At 28.6% G+C, this 15,734-nt stretch overlaps 2 protein-coding genes across 2 annotated transcripts; one reads left to right on the top strand and one right to left on the bottom strand.

Annotated features, from left to right (window-relative positions):
* Positions 1 to 7,019: 7,019 nt before the first annotated feature.
* On the top strand, positions 7,020 to 10,991 carry LOC107162702 (uncharacterized). The gene is made up of 7 exons (XM_015509713.2): positions 7,020 to 7,082; positions 7,941 to 8,102; positions 9,845 to 9,979; positions 10,064 to 10,227; positions 10,304 to 10,590; positions 10,649 to 10,785; positions 10,858 to 10,991. The coding sequence occupies exons 1-7, from the start codon at positions 7,020 to 7,022 to the stop codon at positions 10,936 to 10,938; spliced, it is 1,029 nt and encodes a 342-aa protein (XP_015365199.2). The 3' UTR covers positions 10,939 to 10,991.
* Positions 10,992 to 14,829: 3,838 nt separating this feature from the next.
* On the bottom strand, positions 14,830 to 15,561 carry LOC149061004 (uncharacterized). Its single transcript, XM_089230805.1, has 2 exons — positions 15,527 to 15,561; positions 14,830 to 15,454 (listed from the first exon to the last, which is right to left on the bottom strand). Exons 1-2 carry the CDS (start codon positions 15,559 to 15,561, stop codon positions 14,830 to 14,832), a joined length of 660 nt encoding a protein of 219 aa, XP_089086931.1.
* Between the last annotated feature and the right edge of the window lie 173 nt (positions 15,562 to 15,734).

Raw genomic sequence — 15,734 nt, 5'->3', positions numbered from 1 at the left:
CATGTAATTTGTATTCAAATGTTAAATTACTCATCTATAATTAGATTATTGTTTTATTATCATTTGTAGGTCAGATCCAGCTGAATGGAAAATAAATTCATGTTCTATTGATTACATATGTCAAAATGGATTTAGCCAAAATTTAGATTCTAGTTTTAGTCAATCTAAACGAATATACCAGTCAGTTCTTAGAGGTTCATTCAGAAATATCAACCTCTATGTAAATAAAAGTTTTTTTGAAACATTTTTAGTCAATGGTAAGAAATGTCCAAGAAAATATCTAGTTTATTCACAATCTAAGGGTTCAGTTTTTTGTGTTCCTTGCTATTTATTTAATAATACTTCAGCATTTTCAAAAAATGGTTTCTCGGATTGGAAAAGGCCAAAATCAATAGACAAACATGAAAATTCACTTTCACATAAAACATGTGTGGTAAAAATGAAAAATAGATCTTCTGAATTGAACAATGTTAATGAAGTGCTTGCATTTCAATTAAAAACAGAAAAAATATATTGGAAAAATGTGCTCACAAGAGTTTGTGATGTTGTCAAATCGTTATCTAGTCGAGGTTTACCTTTTAGAGGTGACAATGAGAATATTGGTTCGCTGCACAATGGTAATTTTTTGATGTGTCTTGAAATGATCGCAGAATTTGATCCTTTTTTGGCTAATCATTTGTCGAACTATGGTAATCCTGGGAAAGGTTATACTTCTTACTTGTCTCATTCAACATATGAACAATTTATCAAGTTAATGGCGACTAAGGTTCAAAATCAAATAGTTAAAGAAGTCATTAATGCACAATATTTCTCCATTGTTATAGATTCAACTCCAGATATTGCACATGTTGATCAACTATCTTTTATACTAAGGTATGTAAACAACAAAGGTTTACCTGTAGAAAGATTTTTATGTTTTTTAGGAAATGTTGGACATAAATCTCAGTGCATGGCTGATACTGTGTTTTCTATCTTAAAAAAATATAATATTGATATTGCATATTTGAGGGGTCAATCATACGATAATGCAAAGAATATGTCTGGTATTTACTCGGGTCTCCAGGCTAGAATTAAAGAAGTTTCCCCATTGGCTGACTTTGTACCATGTTCAGCACATTCCCTCAATTTAGTAGGGTCATGTGCAGCAAGTTGCTGTAAGGAAGCTAATATATTTTTTAATTTTATTCAAAGTATTTATACATTTTTTTCCTCATCTACTCATCGTTGGAACTTACTTAAAGTAAAATCCACATTGAAAAATCTTTCCAAAACAAGATGGTCCGCTCGGGAAGAAGCATGTAAAGTTCTAAACCAAAATTGGGATAGTGTTAAACAAAGTTTATGTGACATATCAGAAAATATAAATGAAAAATCTATCACTCAAAATGAAGCTCGTGGTTTACTTAGATTAATGAACCGTTTTGAAGTTACATTTATGTCACTATTTTGGGGTGATTTAGTTCAACGTTTTAATGTGGTTAGTAAATATCTACAATCTGTCAATATTGATGTATGTACAGTGTGTGATCAATATATCTAACTAAACGGATAGGATTTCCCAAAGTTTATAATCTATACATCACAGATGCTGAAATATATTCCAAATTTTAGACGGGACGAGCTGTAGGTAAGTCAAAAATGATTTGAAACTTATAAAACGTAGGTATACCAAACATTAAAGTGAGTCATACCCTATCTCTTATTATAAAATTGGAAAAAAATATTCATTATCAAAGAAACGGGACAGGATTCCAACGTCACGATTGTGAGTATTTAGGTCAACACTTAGACGGGACGGGCTGTAGGTAAGTCAAAAATGATTTTCATGTGACGCTGAAGATTCAAGTGCTGTCAATATTAAAGGTTATATATGTAAAAGTTGCAGCATGAAATAATAATTTATTTTTGTTATGAATATTATACATTATACTATTAATTAATAGGTAATAGGTATTACTTTAAATACCTATCTTTGTTTTTAATTACCTATTCTAGAATATTATATTTATTACAACAAATACAAATGGTACCTATTTGGTGTTACTTGATTTTAATACTAATTGTCTGCTATAATTTTTATATTGGAATTAATTTATGTTTATTACCTGTATGCAGTGTTGGGCAGTATCTTCGATACAAGTATCTAAGATACGTATCTTAGATACAATTGTATCTTGTATCGCGATACTTCAAAGCAAAGTATCTCGTATCTAGTATCTTGATTCTGCTTTTTTAGTATCTTGTCCTTGGAAATTATTTTTCAGTACCGATAAATCATACAATTATAAACTATTATTTATTATATATTAGGATTTAGGACATTATGTTATTACTAAAATTATTTTTATTATGTATTTATATAATTTTTAATGATATAATTATTATTATTTAATTGTTCTGTAATTGTATTGTGGTTATTATTGCATCATTGACGACAACGAGATTACGTTATGTCGTAATTTTATTGATTTGTTTTATTATTACTGAATAAGTGTCAATTTTTATTATTTTATTTGCCATATTTAACGAAAGTGGTCATCCCCATAATAATAAACTAATAAACATATTTTTTTTTTAAAACCAGTAACTAATTTCATTAAAATGTATCGAGTATTTTGTACCGAGTATTTAGTATCGCGATACTCCAAAGCCAAGTATCTAGTGTCTTGTATCACGATACACCAAAGCAAAGTATCTTGTATCTAGTATCTCGATACTGCTTTTTGTGTATCTTGCCCAACCCTGCCTGTATGATTTATTGTATCTAGTTCGTGGACGTACTATATAATATATTATAATATAATAACTAATAATAATTTAAATGTTACATTTCAGATTTTTTTTTGTTATGAATAATTTATTTATTATTATCTTAACTTTTATTTGAAATTTAAAAACCTCACATCTATATTGAATATTAAGATTTTATTACAATTAAATAATGTTTATAACTATTCACCTAATTTTATATACTTTTGAAATGTTGGTAAATTTAGTGGGGGAAACTTCTTTAATTCTAGCCTGGAGACCCGAGTAAATACCAGACATATTCTTTGCATTATCGTATGATTGACCCCTCAAATATGCAATATCAATATTATATTTTTTTAATGCATGAACACAAGTATTTAATTAGAATATAATATATTAAAAATAAGAAAAAATCAAAAAATTATACTTAAACATTTAGACATTATTAATACATTTATTTTATTATGATAGATTTTGACCAATACCTTTTAAAAAATCGTTTATACTGCGGTTTTAAAAATCATTACAGATTGCTTTAACTCTAGAAGCTGTGTCTTTATATTTTTTAAGTTTTTGTCTTGGTTCCGTTCCAGCCAAAAATTGATGCATTTTTAAACGATTCAGTTTTTCTTCTTTTTTTAGCGCTTCGATAAACTTCCATATCGAAGGATGGAGTGCATTTAATGTTGAATTAAATGAATTATGCCACCCTTCTACGGAATTGTTTGTTTTAGGAATATCATATTTAACGAGATTGTAACAATTCCATAGCTCTATTGGAAATCTGGGATTTCGGAGTTTTTTATTACGACATAATTTCCCAATCCACGTACTCTCAAAATAATCCAAAAAATCTGATAATAAGGTTTCATTTTCAATATAAAACTCAGTTTCCAAAATAGCTTCGTATGCATTAATTACCAAATGCGGAGGAACAAATGATAATGCATTTAACTTTTTAATGTTTAATGCGAAATTAGATTCTTCACGATATTTAATAGCTAATCCGCTATCTTGAATATGTCTCCATAGAGCTTGCGAATAATGAAAAAAACATCCATGTAATGACGTATTTGGGAACACCTTTTTTATTGCATTTATGGTTGAAACCTCGAAATCAAGCATAAAAGTTGTTGGTTTAAGTTCCAGTTTTAAGTTTAAAATTATTTCAAATAAACGGACATAAATTTCTTCCGTTTTATTTGGAAGGAGAGCGAATAAAAATGGCAAAACGTTACTGTATTGTATACCATGAATGGTATATAGTCGGTAAAAAATAGATGGCGCACTAGAGAATGTACCATCTACATACCAATTGTTACAATTAGTCATCAAATTTAAATTTTCTTCTGTCGAATAAATTAAAATTCGCGGTTTTCCTGATTTTTCATCGTTACTGTCATATAACAAAAATGGCTTACCATCAATTGTTGTTTTGTACTCCGCAGGAATTACTAGCTCATCTAATGTTCTAGGATTTGCTGGTGCCATAATTTCTTTTTGACAAATACGTTGAATCGTTTTTTTCATTGAAGAAATTCCAGGTAATTTACTTGCGACAGATTCAGTTACCTATATGATAATTTAAACGATTATTCATTTTTTTTTATAATTAATAACTTAAATTTTCTATTTATAATATTTAGTTTAAAATAATTTAAATTAATTACCTCTTTCGACATAGTACTCAAAACTACTTGTGAACTCAGCTCTGTTTCTTTTGCTATTTTTTTCATATTTTCAATAGCCTGTTTTGCTTCAATTTTCGAACGATCCGGCCGATGGTTATGTTCACGCTTACTTTCTTTTGTTACTTCTCCCTTTCTACATGTACTCGACCCGGACATTTTTTACTATTATTTTCAATACAGCGCCAAATTGTTTTTTCATTAGTTGTGCGTTCCAATTTGTATAAATAGCCTTTAAAAATTAGCATGTCTCGATTCTTTTCACTTTTAACGAATTCACACATTGTAAAAAGAAATATTTCATATAACACAAATTATTTAGCACTTAATTGTGTTACCAGCGCATGAACGTGATATACTAAATAAGTATCAAAACTCGTATCGTATTGTTAGATTATAAACTCTTATCCGTGTTATATGTATTGTAATTGGGAATTTTGGCAATAATATTGATAAGTACAATAGAACGATGATTATCCGAATGCCTATTAACCGGACGTGCAAAAAAAAAAAAAAAGGTCTAATAATATTTTTGATTGCATTGAACAACTGTGGATATTTAACCAGACTAAAATATCACAATTTTTCAAACCTTAGTCCATCTATATTGATATTCGCTCCTAATTATCTTGCACCCAATTGTCATTGCGCCTAAAAGTCCCGCACCCAATTTTCCGCGCTCTATTGTCCCGCGCCCAATTTTCTGCACCCAAGTGTCGGCATACCCTTATTTATCATTATATCATATGTTCATTATTATTATTAATAATTTATTAATTACCAATTATTACTTATTGTATCACTGTATCTATCAATATTGTAATTGTTGAACTATTAATAGTTATACTGAAAGTTGTTAATAAAAAATAAAATAAAAATAAATTACATTATAGTATATTATAATAATTAATAAAGATGGTAAACTTAAATTTAAGTATACTCGTACAAAGTAAAAACCAATAAAATTAATTATATTAAAGCAATTTGTCAATTCATTTTTTAATATAATATAAATCTTTAATACCTATAGTTTAAATTTAATAATTTGATTGCCAATAAACAGCACCTTCGTTATTGAAAAAGTCTTTGAACAAATTCCTTACTTCAAACCCTTCAATATTTAAAAACCCTCCATTTCTAAAAAATTGCATCATATTGTCAGTTAGTGGTGATTGCTCCGTATCATATTCGAAGAATGGTCGTTTATTTTTCTCCAAGTACCCCTCACGCAACATGTTGTGTAAACAGTAGGTTACCCATATTAGATCGTCAATTGTGGTCGTTTCCAAGTTGATTGGTTGATAAAAAATCCTAAAAATTTGGCTCAATAATCCAAAGCCGTTTTCTGTGACTCTTTTTGTGCACGACAAAGTCTATAATTGAACACAGCGTCTGAAGGATTTTCTCAAGAAGATTTCCTCGTGTATGGCTTCATAATGTATTTATGTAAACGAAGAGCTTTATCACCTCCAGGAAGTTGACATAGTTCTGAAAATCCAAATCTCCCATCTAAAATTTGCTGTCCCATATTTGACTTTAAAAAATACCACTATCGCCTTCTTCACCAAAAGAACCAATATCGACGGCAACAAATTTATAATTCGCATCCACCATTGGCAGAAGTACAATTTTACAATCAGGAAAATTCCATTTGTATGAAAACTTTGCTTTGGCTAGTGCATTTTTTATGATTGTGCTTAAATAGTTGTGGTTAATTCAAAAAGCTAACGATAATGATCTTATTGATTCACCGGTGGCAAGATACCTGTTTTAAAAATAATTCATATTTACCTTAACGTAACTGCTAATTTTTCTGCCGGTGTTATTGGCTTCTTAATTCGATTGCTTGATTGTAAAGTAAATTTTTCTTCCACCAAAGTTAGTAAAAAGTTAAATTGTTCATAATTAATTCAGAAATATTGACGAAATTTATTGTGATTGTTTATTAAATGTCGAATAATTAGTATTTAAAAAAATCCTTCACTTTCACTTGGTTTTTTTTTTCCTTTGGCGTTAAATCAGAAAACAAACTAACCTCATCCTCATCCTCATCCATCAGTAATAGGGTTAAAATATTATTGTTATTAAAACTAATTTATCCATGGTTTAATACTTGTGAAAGTACCTAGTACACACTTGAACAGAATTAAAACCGAACTAACAAAATTACTGTTTGTGGTTACTAAAAAACAATTTACCATCGGTCACGGCGACATGTCGCGCTTTGCAGACCGCACATAAATGAAAACAATACATATTATGATAGCAATATAACGAGAAATTCATAATCATATCTTACGAGTTATGAAGAGTATTGAGTTAAAGATCACAATGAAGCATTATTATAAGGGTTAGTGGGTTAGCCAATTATATAATTAAGTCTAAAGAATAATAGTATGAGGATGCATTATAAAACAATACAATATAATATCAGTTACCTGGTAACGTAAATATTCTCACGGTTCAACAACAACGAAAAAAGGTCCGTTTGTTGATTTTTAATTGTGCACGTTACTGTTTTTAAACTCAAAATATTACACATTTTTTTTAAGACCATCAAAACGTCAAGCCTAACAAAAAATGCAAAGCAGGCTCCTTAGTAAAGCATCATGGGAAGATATGCATCGACAGCACAGAAAAAATGTACATTACATTTTAAATCATTCTAAAGAAACAATTGTATTACGCTCAAAACCAGTAATGTTTGAGTTAAATAAAACATGTAACATGCAGAAACTCAAAATTATGTAATGATATTTGGCTTTTTCATTTGACGTTTATGTGCAAAATATTTCATTTAAAATTTGAAAAATCAATTTGAGATATGATTATAATATAAAGTCATAAATTATGTACCGTGAAACATTTCTAGCAGCCATTTCCAAACAGTATTTTTTCCAAAATGAAACTATGAACATATTTCAGTTGCTCCATACCCACCTCGTTTTACTTATGAATATAATAAGTAAATTAATTGAAGTCTCATATCGTAGTATATTAAATATGATTAATAGTTAGGTAGTATTTAAAATACATGTCTATTTCAATGGACAAGAGTACTAAAAGTCTAAAAATAAAACATTTTTTTCCTGATGCTTTTGCAAACTACTCGGAGTATTTCGATCTCTCGTATGTAATGTATCATTTATCATTCGTATCAAAAAAGATACTAAAGAAAGAAATCAAAACAATTTTTTGGCCACCTCTCCCCTCCTCCGAGTAATATAAATAAACACACATCATTGTAAAATCACTACATTCTTTCGCTCGGCTTAGAATCTATAATGAGAATGAGAACTGAGTATGTTTGATAAATCATCCTGTACATGATATATATTAATATTATGCATATTATTATTTAAGCCCTATCCAAGTATCTACTATATATCGTTCTAGATTAAAACATTACTGTATCCAGCAAACAGTCTGCATATTATCTTAATAAATGTATCATTAATATTTGTTATACTTGTAATATTGCCACGGCACTGTTGTTTCTAGATCAGAGATGCTAAGTCAAAAGTGGACAACAAATCACCCTCACTTAAAATTACAGCGTATTACAAGCCAGGAGTCATTGAGGGAAACGCAGCGAAGCTAACACAAATAGAAGAGGACAATTTTAAATTGGTTACAAATATTAACACCATTTATCGAACGCAGGTAGAAATAAAATGCATTAGATCAATATAATATATATCAATAATGAACATAACACCATAACTACATTCGAAAAAATAGATTGGTACGGGATTTTTCTGATAATTTTTTTATATGATCAAAAACTTAAAGTTTGCAGATTATTAATGCTTTTTTCAATTATTAACATTGGCTTAGGTAAGTATTTACCTAACACAATGTTATGATTACCACGGTTTTTTGACTGTGATGCTGCGCTATATTTTATATTGTGTCTTCATTTATATACAAATGACGACAATTTGTCGTTCCGTTCTCTGTAGGTAGTAGGTAAAAACCAAATGATGTTTCGTACATTAGGTGATTGTTTAGAAAAGAATATACACTTTAAATTAATATAATAATATAATTTACTTTATTAACTCTTAAAGTTATAATTATTTATCTGCGTAAGTACACTACTTAACTCGAATAAGTCGGCCACTGCCCACTGGACTGAACAGATGACAAGACCGATATACAGTCATCCTGTTGCGTATAAGCAAAAAAATAGATTAAACGACTACATACCCGCGTCTAGCGATTTACTATATTACAATTAACACAAAATATACTACCTTTATTCTAGGATAAATGTAGTGTTGGGTACATAAAAACAAGTTAAAAATGTAAAACTATAGTTTATTACTTTTAACTTAAAACTTTTTCTAGTGACTTTTAAAAATAATACGTTCTCAAAATAATTTGTACAACTATATTTAGTCATTTTTTTTACTTAATCATTGTAAGTACAATGATTTAATATATAAATAAACGAATATATTTAGATGAAACAAACACAAAATGCCTAAACCATGACAGTTAGTGTGTATCAGGAGGACATTTTACTCTCGAGTATAATGCGTGTGATTTTTTCTTGTTCCTTTTCTATTGAATTGCCCCTCCCCTCTAATCAAAAAAAGTTCATACAGGGGGTATTATATAGAAAAATTCTCTTAAATATAAATTTCATGACCGAAATCAATTATTAAAGCGAAAAAAAATGTACAAAAATAGTTAATGGAATAGAATAACATAAATTCGATAAATATGGTTCCACTACCATATTGAAACTTACACCATAGTTTTGTATAATATAACTCATATTCCATTAATGATTGATAATAATAAAATAAACTACTTATATACCTTTAATGTTATAATATCGGTTACATATCGGCAAGGCTGGGCAAGTTAATGATTTTTTTTAACTCAGTTAAGTTAAGTTAAATTAAAATCTAAATCAAGTTAATATTTAAAAGTTAATTCAAAATGTTCTATCAATTGAATTAAGTTAAGAGTTAACCAAAATTTAATATTAACTTTTTAACTCAAGTTAAGTTAAAAAAAGTTTCTTGTTTTCTTATAGGTAAAATTAAAATAATCGGTACCTAAAATTGTTCATGTTATTAGACAAAAGAACTATTACTACTTTATGTATGCAAAAGCTAACAGTACACATTTTGTTAGCATACTTATAACCTTATAAAATGTGTACCTACCAGCAATTTGTAATCCTACAATAGTTCACAAAATTAAATTAAATTAACTTAACTTGTTTAAATATAAAATTAACTCAAGTAATTAAAAGTTAATTCAAAAGCTCCTAAAGTTATTAATTAAGTTAATAAATATAAAAAAAATAACTTAACTTTAACTTATTAACGCGTTAATGCCCAGCCTTGCATATCGGTTACATATTGTTAATATAAGTGTGTACCTATCAGGGTAAAACCAATTGTCATAGATTAAAATTATCAAACAGTAGAATAAAAGTTCAAAATAATGAGATCGATATTATCAAGTTAAATCAGACAAAATTTAAAGAAAATGTTGCATTGCTGGATAGGATTGTTCAAGTGGTATGTAAATGTACCTATTTAAATTATTATATAAACCACAAAAATAAATTCTGCTGAAATGCAATATAATTTTCAATACTCTAGAAGCCTCAAGTCGACTTCAATTATATGGAAGAACATTACAAAAAACACATTCAGTTAATAATGTTAATGAGCAAATTCCCAGAGAGTTATAAGAAGAAAAAATATCATGATCCGCTTATCTTAAACACGGAAATACCGAAAGGAATACGAATTAAAAAATCAAAGTATAAGTCCTTTTACACCAGTGAAATTTATTTTCGTACAATTGGAGATGCATGCGATATTAATTTCATACCACAGATGTTATTTGGACATTAATGATTTGACGGAGAATAGATGGTTGGGTCGTATGACTATTGAAGTTTACGATAGCATCGTGCCCAAGACAACTGGTAATTTCAAAATGCTATGCCAGCAGCGGTCGGATGGACTCGATTACAGCGGAACACAAATCTTCCGTATCGTACCTGGGCTGTTTTGTTTGGCCGGTGACGTTGAGTACTCAATCGGACTTGGTGGTTTGTCGGCCACAAAAGGTGAACGGTATTTCAACGATGAAAATTACTTGCTCAGCCATAACGCACCAGGTATAATCGGTACTAAAGTTTTCCACTAAAAATTACCTTTCCGTTTTTCATGGCATAGGTACTCTGTCAATGTACAATTTTGAAAAAAACGAAAACGCTTCACAATTCATGATCACATTTAAGCCACTGACAGTACTAAATGGTAGACATGTCGTTTTTGGTAAAGTCATTGGCGGTATGAGAACATTAAGATTCGTGTGTATCTATTTGACTAAAATGAACAAGAAAATGTATGTGATTTAAAACCGTACGTTTTTTGTTATTTAGATAGAGGATTTGGGGTTTGTAACTGGTAAACCAAAACACAAAATCGTGATAAGTAAATGTGGAACATTCGACAACTGTTAAACATGTACATGAAGTTTGTATCCAGACTTAAGTTTGATCAAATTTATGCTAATATTATCCAGCTATGTATTTTTATTAATATATATTATATACATGTGTTTTTATCTAGATAATTTTATCGCAAAAATTTGTTTTGATATGAAGGGTTAGATTTATTATAACTCAATTACAAATATTTATGTAGGTATTTTATTGATTATTGGACATTATGTTGAGCGATTTTTTTTTTATATCTCAATTTAAAAATATGTCATTTGTGTCAAAATTACTCCCAATTAAAAATGTAATAATGACCATCATGTATTTTTAAACTCAATGGTATTTTTTTTTGTATTTTTTGAGCGTAATATATTTAACAAATTAATTAATATCAAATATAAATTATAATTTTTTAACTGATAACATTATACTAATAAATAATTTTGTGGTAAATCTCCCAAACAGGAGAAAAGTTATAAAATAATTTTTTTTTTTGGTACAAATATAGAAAATATTTTATAATGTAGAGATCTCGTCGCCAAAAGGTATCAGGAACCAATGATGATGAGTAGGGCTAGGATGTATATGCAATAAAAAATTGTAAAATAAGCATTTTATTTATCAAAATATGCAAAAATAAATTTTTATTATTATTTATTATAATTCATAATTTATTATTAGCTCATATTATTACATTAAATATTAGTTTAATTAGACGTAACTTGGCACTTTCACTTTGAACTTTCGGCATACTGGACACTGTTAATTGTTATTAAGACCATTCAAATTATTTAGTATAAACGTCCGCACAAATTTACGCAACACACGACGTACTAATCAATAAAATTATTCTGTGCTGTCTCACTGTATAACAATGTGGAAGTAATTCTACCAGTCGTTCGACCAACGATAAGGTAACGAACAGATATTATCCGACCTAAGATAAAATAGGTAGTATTTATGCTATATATTTACGAAAATTCAACGGATAAACCAAAAACTTTCGGTTTCGTGAAGTACCATTTAAAATTAACAATAACTTATAAAATTAAAAAATGTTAGTAAAAAAATATCAAATTCTAAAATAATCTATGAATAGTAATTATATGCATTATGTCCAAAATATGCAAAAAAAAAAAAAAATGGTCTTATTTAAACGAGAATAAGCCAAATCGTGGACAAATCTGACAACCAATCAATTTGGACTTAAGGAAAAAAATATGCAAATTCATATAAATCCTAGCCCTAATGATGAGTAAGGGTTTTTTCTCATGTCAGGCATCATATATTTAAAATTACAACAAACATGTAATTCATACAACAAAACTAAATAAATAATATCAAGTAAATAAAAAGTAGAACTAAATAAAATATGAATAATAGTAATAATAATAATAATAATATCAAGTAAATAAAAAGTAGAACTAAATAAAATATGAATAATAATAATACACTAATATTGGCAATACAGATTAACACTTGGAGCGCTAGTATCTGATAAAGATGTCGGCTCTAGTTGGGATACAAAGATAATGATTTAAGATGAATGTTGTATATAGATTCGTATTTCGTACGTTGTCACAGTGTTTGAACTATTAGAATAATATAATTGTTTGTCATTTTTCTTTATATTGTAACTTGCTCTAAGTACTTATGACTTAAATTAATATTAACCAGTATTAGTTGTGTTACAATTACCAAGCATAATAACTAGCTGCAATAAGAAAAGTAACACGTATTGCTCCGTTTATGGTTGCTCAACATTTTATAAATATGGAAGTGATATAAGTTTTCATTTATTACCAAAAGAGAATAGTAAGAAAATAAAATGGGTTAATACAAATGGAACTTCACAAATGGTCGATTGTAGACAAGCTTGGATTTTAAGACTACGTATGGATACTGTTAGTTTGAAAAAAACTCAAATTAAAATATGTTCAAAACATTTTGTTAAAGAAGATTTCATATTACCTGGCATGTTAAATATTTATTATTATTATATTCACTTTGTACTTATAAGTTATATTCAAAGTATTACAAAATATATAAATGTGTACACAATGTTTAATTCCATTTTAGACTTTAAAGTATCAAGAGCTAGACTGACACAAAAAGCAGTTCCATCACAAAATCTACTAAACTTATCAATTAAGTCTAAATCTTCCTTAAAAAGGAAATCGCCTAAAAAAACATTTCTGTCACCCAGTGCAGACGAACTGGAGGTAAATACTCTTATAAAAACTAAAAATGTAGTTGTATTCAATTCTGTAAATAACCTTTATTTTATTTACTTTAGTATGATATAAATATGCCTAGTATTCATAGGTTATTTATTTAGGTATTTAACATTGTTTAAGAGGACGCTACACACGTAAATATTGAGACCAAAAACAAGGTCCACGCGAACACGTTTTATCAGAGCTATATAATCACCCTAGGGATTCAAAATTTTTACACAATAAAGAAGACAACTATTTCTATGACGTAAGCGTTTTTATTTTTTTATTAAAATAATTAGGAAAGGAGTTATTAAAGCTCAAATATGTATGATATTATATGTTTTAAAAAAGCTTATAAAACTACATTGAGTCAAAATATGAAAAAAATAAAAACACTACATCACAGATAAAATTCTCCCCAATACATGTGAAAATTTCATGAATTTATTATAAATGTAGCCAGTGTATTTTATGTTCGCGTAAAACAGTTTTTAACAATGTTTTATGGTATTTCAATACAAATATTCGTCATTAATTTTAGCGCTGTTCCCGATGCTAGCGTTCGTTCAGTAAACTAAACCTCAACCCCCACTCCACTGCCAAAACAACTGTAACCGGTACGGCGACGACGCGTCGCCGTTATCGGTAGACATTGATATTATATAAAAATAATAATTATTGCAGTTCGAAGAAACAACCAGAAGCCAGATAATCTTAGATTATCGATTATCATTAGTTGTTTTTACATTATTCACAGTTCACACTATTTTAGCCGTCCATTATAATATGCAATTATTTATTCAAAAAATATGAGATCACACATTCATACACTAGAGAAAATTATAATAAATAATATACATCAATACTATATTCTTAGGCGGGCTGCACACTGAAGAAACTTGTTTTAGAAACTAATTTCATGAAATGTGAAACTTTAATTTCATGAAACCATTCAATTGAAAATCAGATAGATACGCACACTGAGTTTCATGAAACAAATATTTCCCATAGTTGCGCAACCACGGTTTCATGAAACTTGTAATTTTGGTTTTAACAATAAAGTTTCGTATAAATTATACGAAATAATATAATTAGGTACCTATTTATCATATTTTAATATATATATTATATACACTATACACTGTACCTTGTATATACAGCATAGCAACAATAGTAAATAGTATTTATCGTACTTATTGAATATTATTTATATACGACATAAAAATCCCCATAATAATCTTCATAGTAAATAAATCCCCATAAAAAACGTTAAAAAAAGAAACGTTATCGATGTTTTGACCAATAGTATCTTTGTTTTTTTTTTATTTTATACAAAATATCGTTTGTGGACTCGTAATCTACAATATTATTATTTAATAGCATAACGTACGTCATTCGGAGTAGTGACTTGAGTTCACTTTAGTGCTAGTGAATAATTAAATATATAAGTTCGATATTAATTGATTTTATATATTTTTATTGTTATCTAAATATTTAAATACGATGTCGAAAGGAGAACGAGATTTTAATTCAAAATTAATAGAAGCAATCGAAGGATACGTCTGCTTGTACAATTACAAAAACAAGGATTATAGAAATAGAGATAAGGTCGACCTGGCCTGGGAAAATGTTTCAAAGGAGGTAGGACGAACAGGTTAGTAAACAACTTTGAAATAACTCCGATATATATTTGTTAATATCCAATTCCAAAGGCACACTCAACTGTCTTACGACCTAAAGACAGCCTAAAATTGAAAACTCGTTGCTTATCTGTTAAAGAGCTTCTAGGATATGGTCGCATAATATATGTTTTAAGAGGGAATGCCTCATCTGCTGAAAAATAATAAGGGAAGCTGTGTTCGTTTTCGTCAAGTGGTAATGGTTCTGGTGGTGGTAAATTAAGACCATCAGCTTGCAACCATCGACCTAAACGAGATGAACGAAAAACTCCCCCATCGCTGTTTCTACCAAGATCGCCTACATCAATAGTAACAAAACAACCATCTGCATCTGCACACGCCATAAGTTGAACAGAAAAATAACCTTTGTAATTTAAATTACGTGAGCCAGTATTTCCAAATTTTTTAATTCTTATGTGCTTGCCATCAATCGATCCCAAACAGTGAGGCAAACTCCATAGTTGTTGATAACGTGCTGAAATGTTTTTCCATGCATTTGTATCTGGAGCAGGTAACCATTCTGGATGTAAACAGGTCCATATAGCTTCAGTTGTTTCTGCAACAGTCATACCAATTGTTCTTTCACCTCTTACGAAGTAGTGAGCCAAAGCTCTAAAGCTGTCGCCTGTGGCCAGATATCTGAAATAATATAATAAAAAAATGTTGTGAATTTTTAGGTTAACAAAATAAACAAATTTTCTTGTTTTTTACGATTTAATAGAATATGTACTGATAAAAATACTCATAAAATAATATAATTAATATTGATTTTTATAAAAACTCCAATTCTTATAAATATTGCTCATAATTAAACAGAGTTAAAAAATTCAAATCAAACACTCATTTGTATACTGCCTAGCAGTTAATAGAATTGTTTTCTCTTTGTTGTAGCAAAAGAGTGCAAGGAATCGTGGAGAAA

Source organism: Diuraphis noxia, unplaced genomic scaffold, assembly GCF_037042655.1.
Source record: "Diuraphis noxia isolate RWA-SAM2 unplaced genomic scaffold, SU_Dnox_SAM2 contig0001, whole genome shotgun sequence".
NCBI lineage: Eukaryota > Metazoa > Arthropoda > Insecta > Hemiptera > Aphididae > Diuraphis > Diuraphis noxia.
Note: the sequence above shows the minus strand (reverse complement) of the source record. Positions and strands in the feature narration are given on the sequence as shown.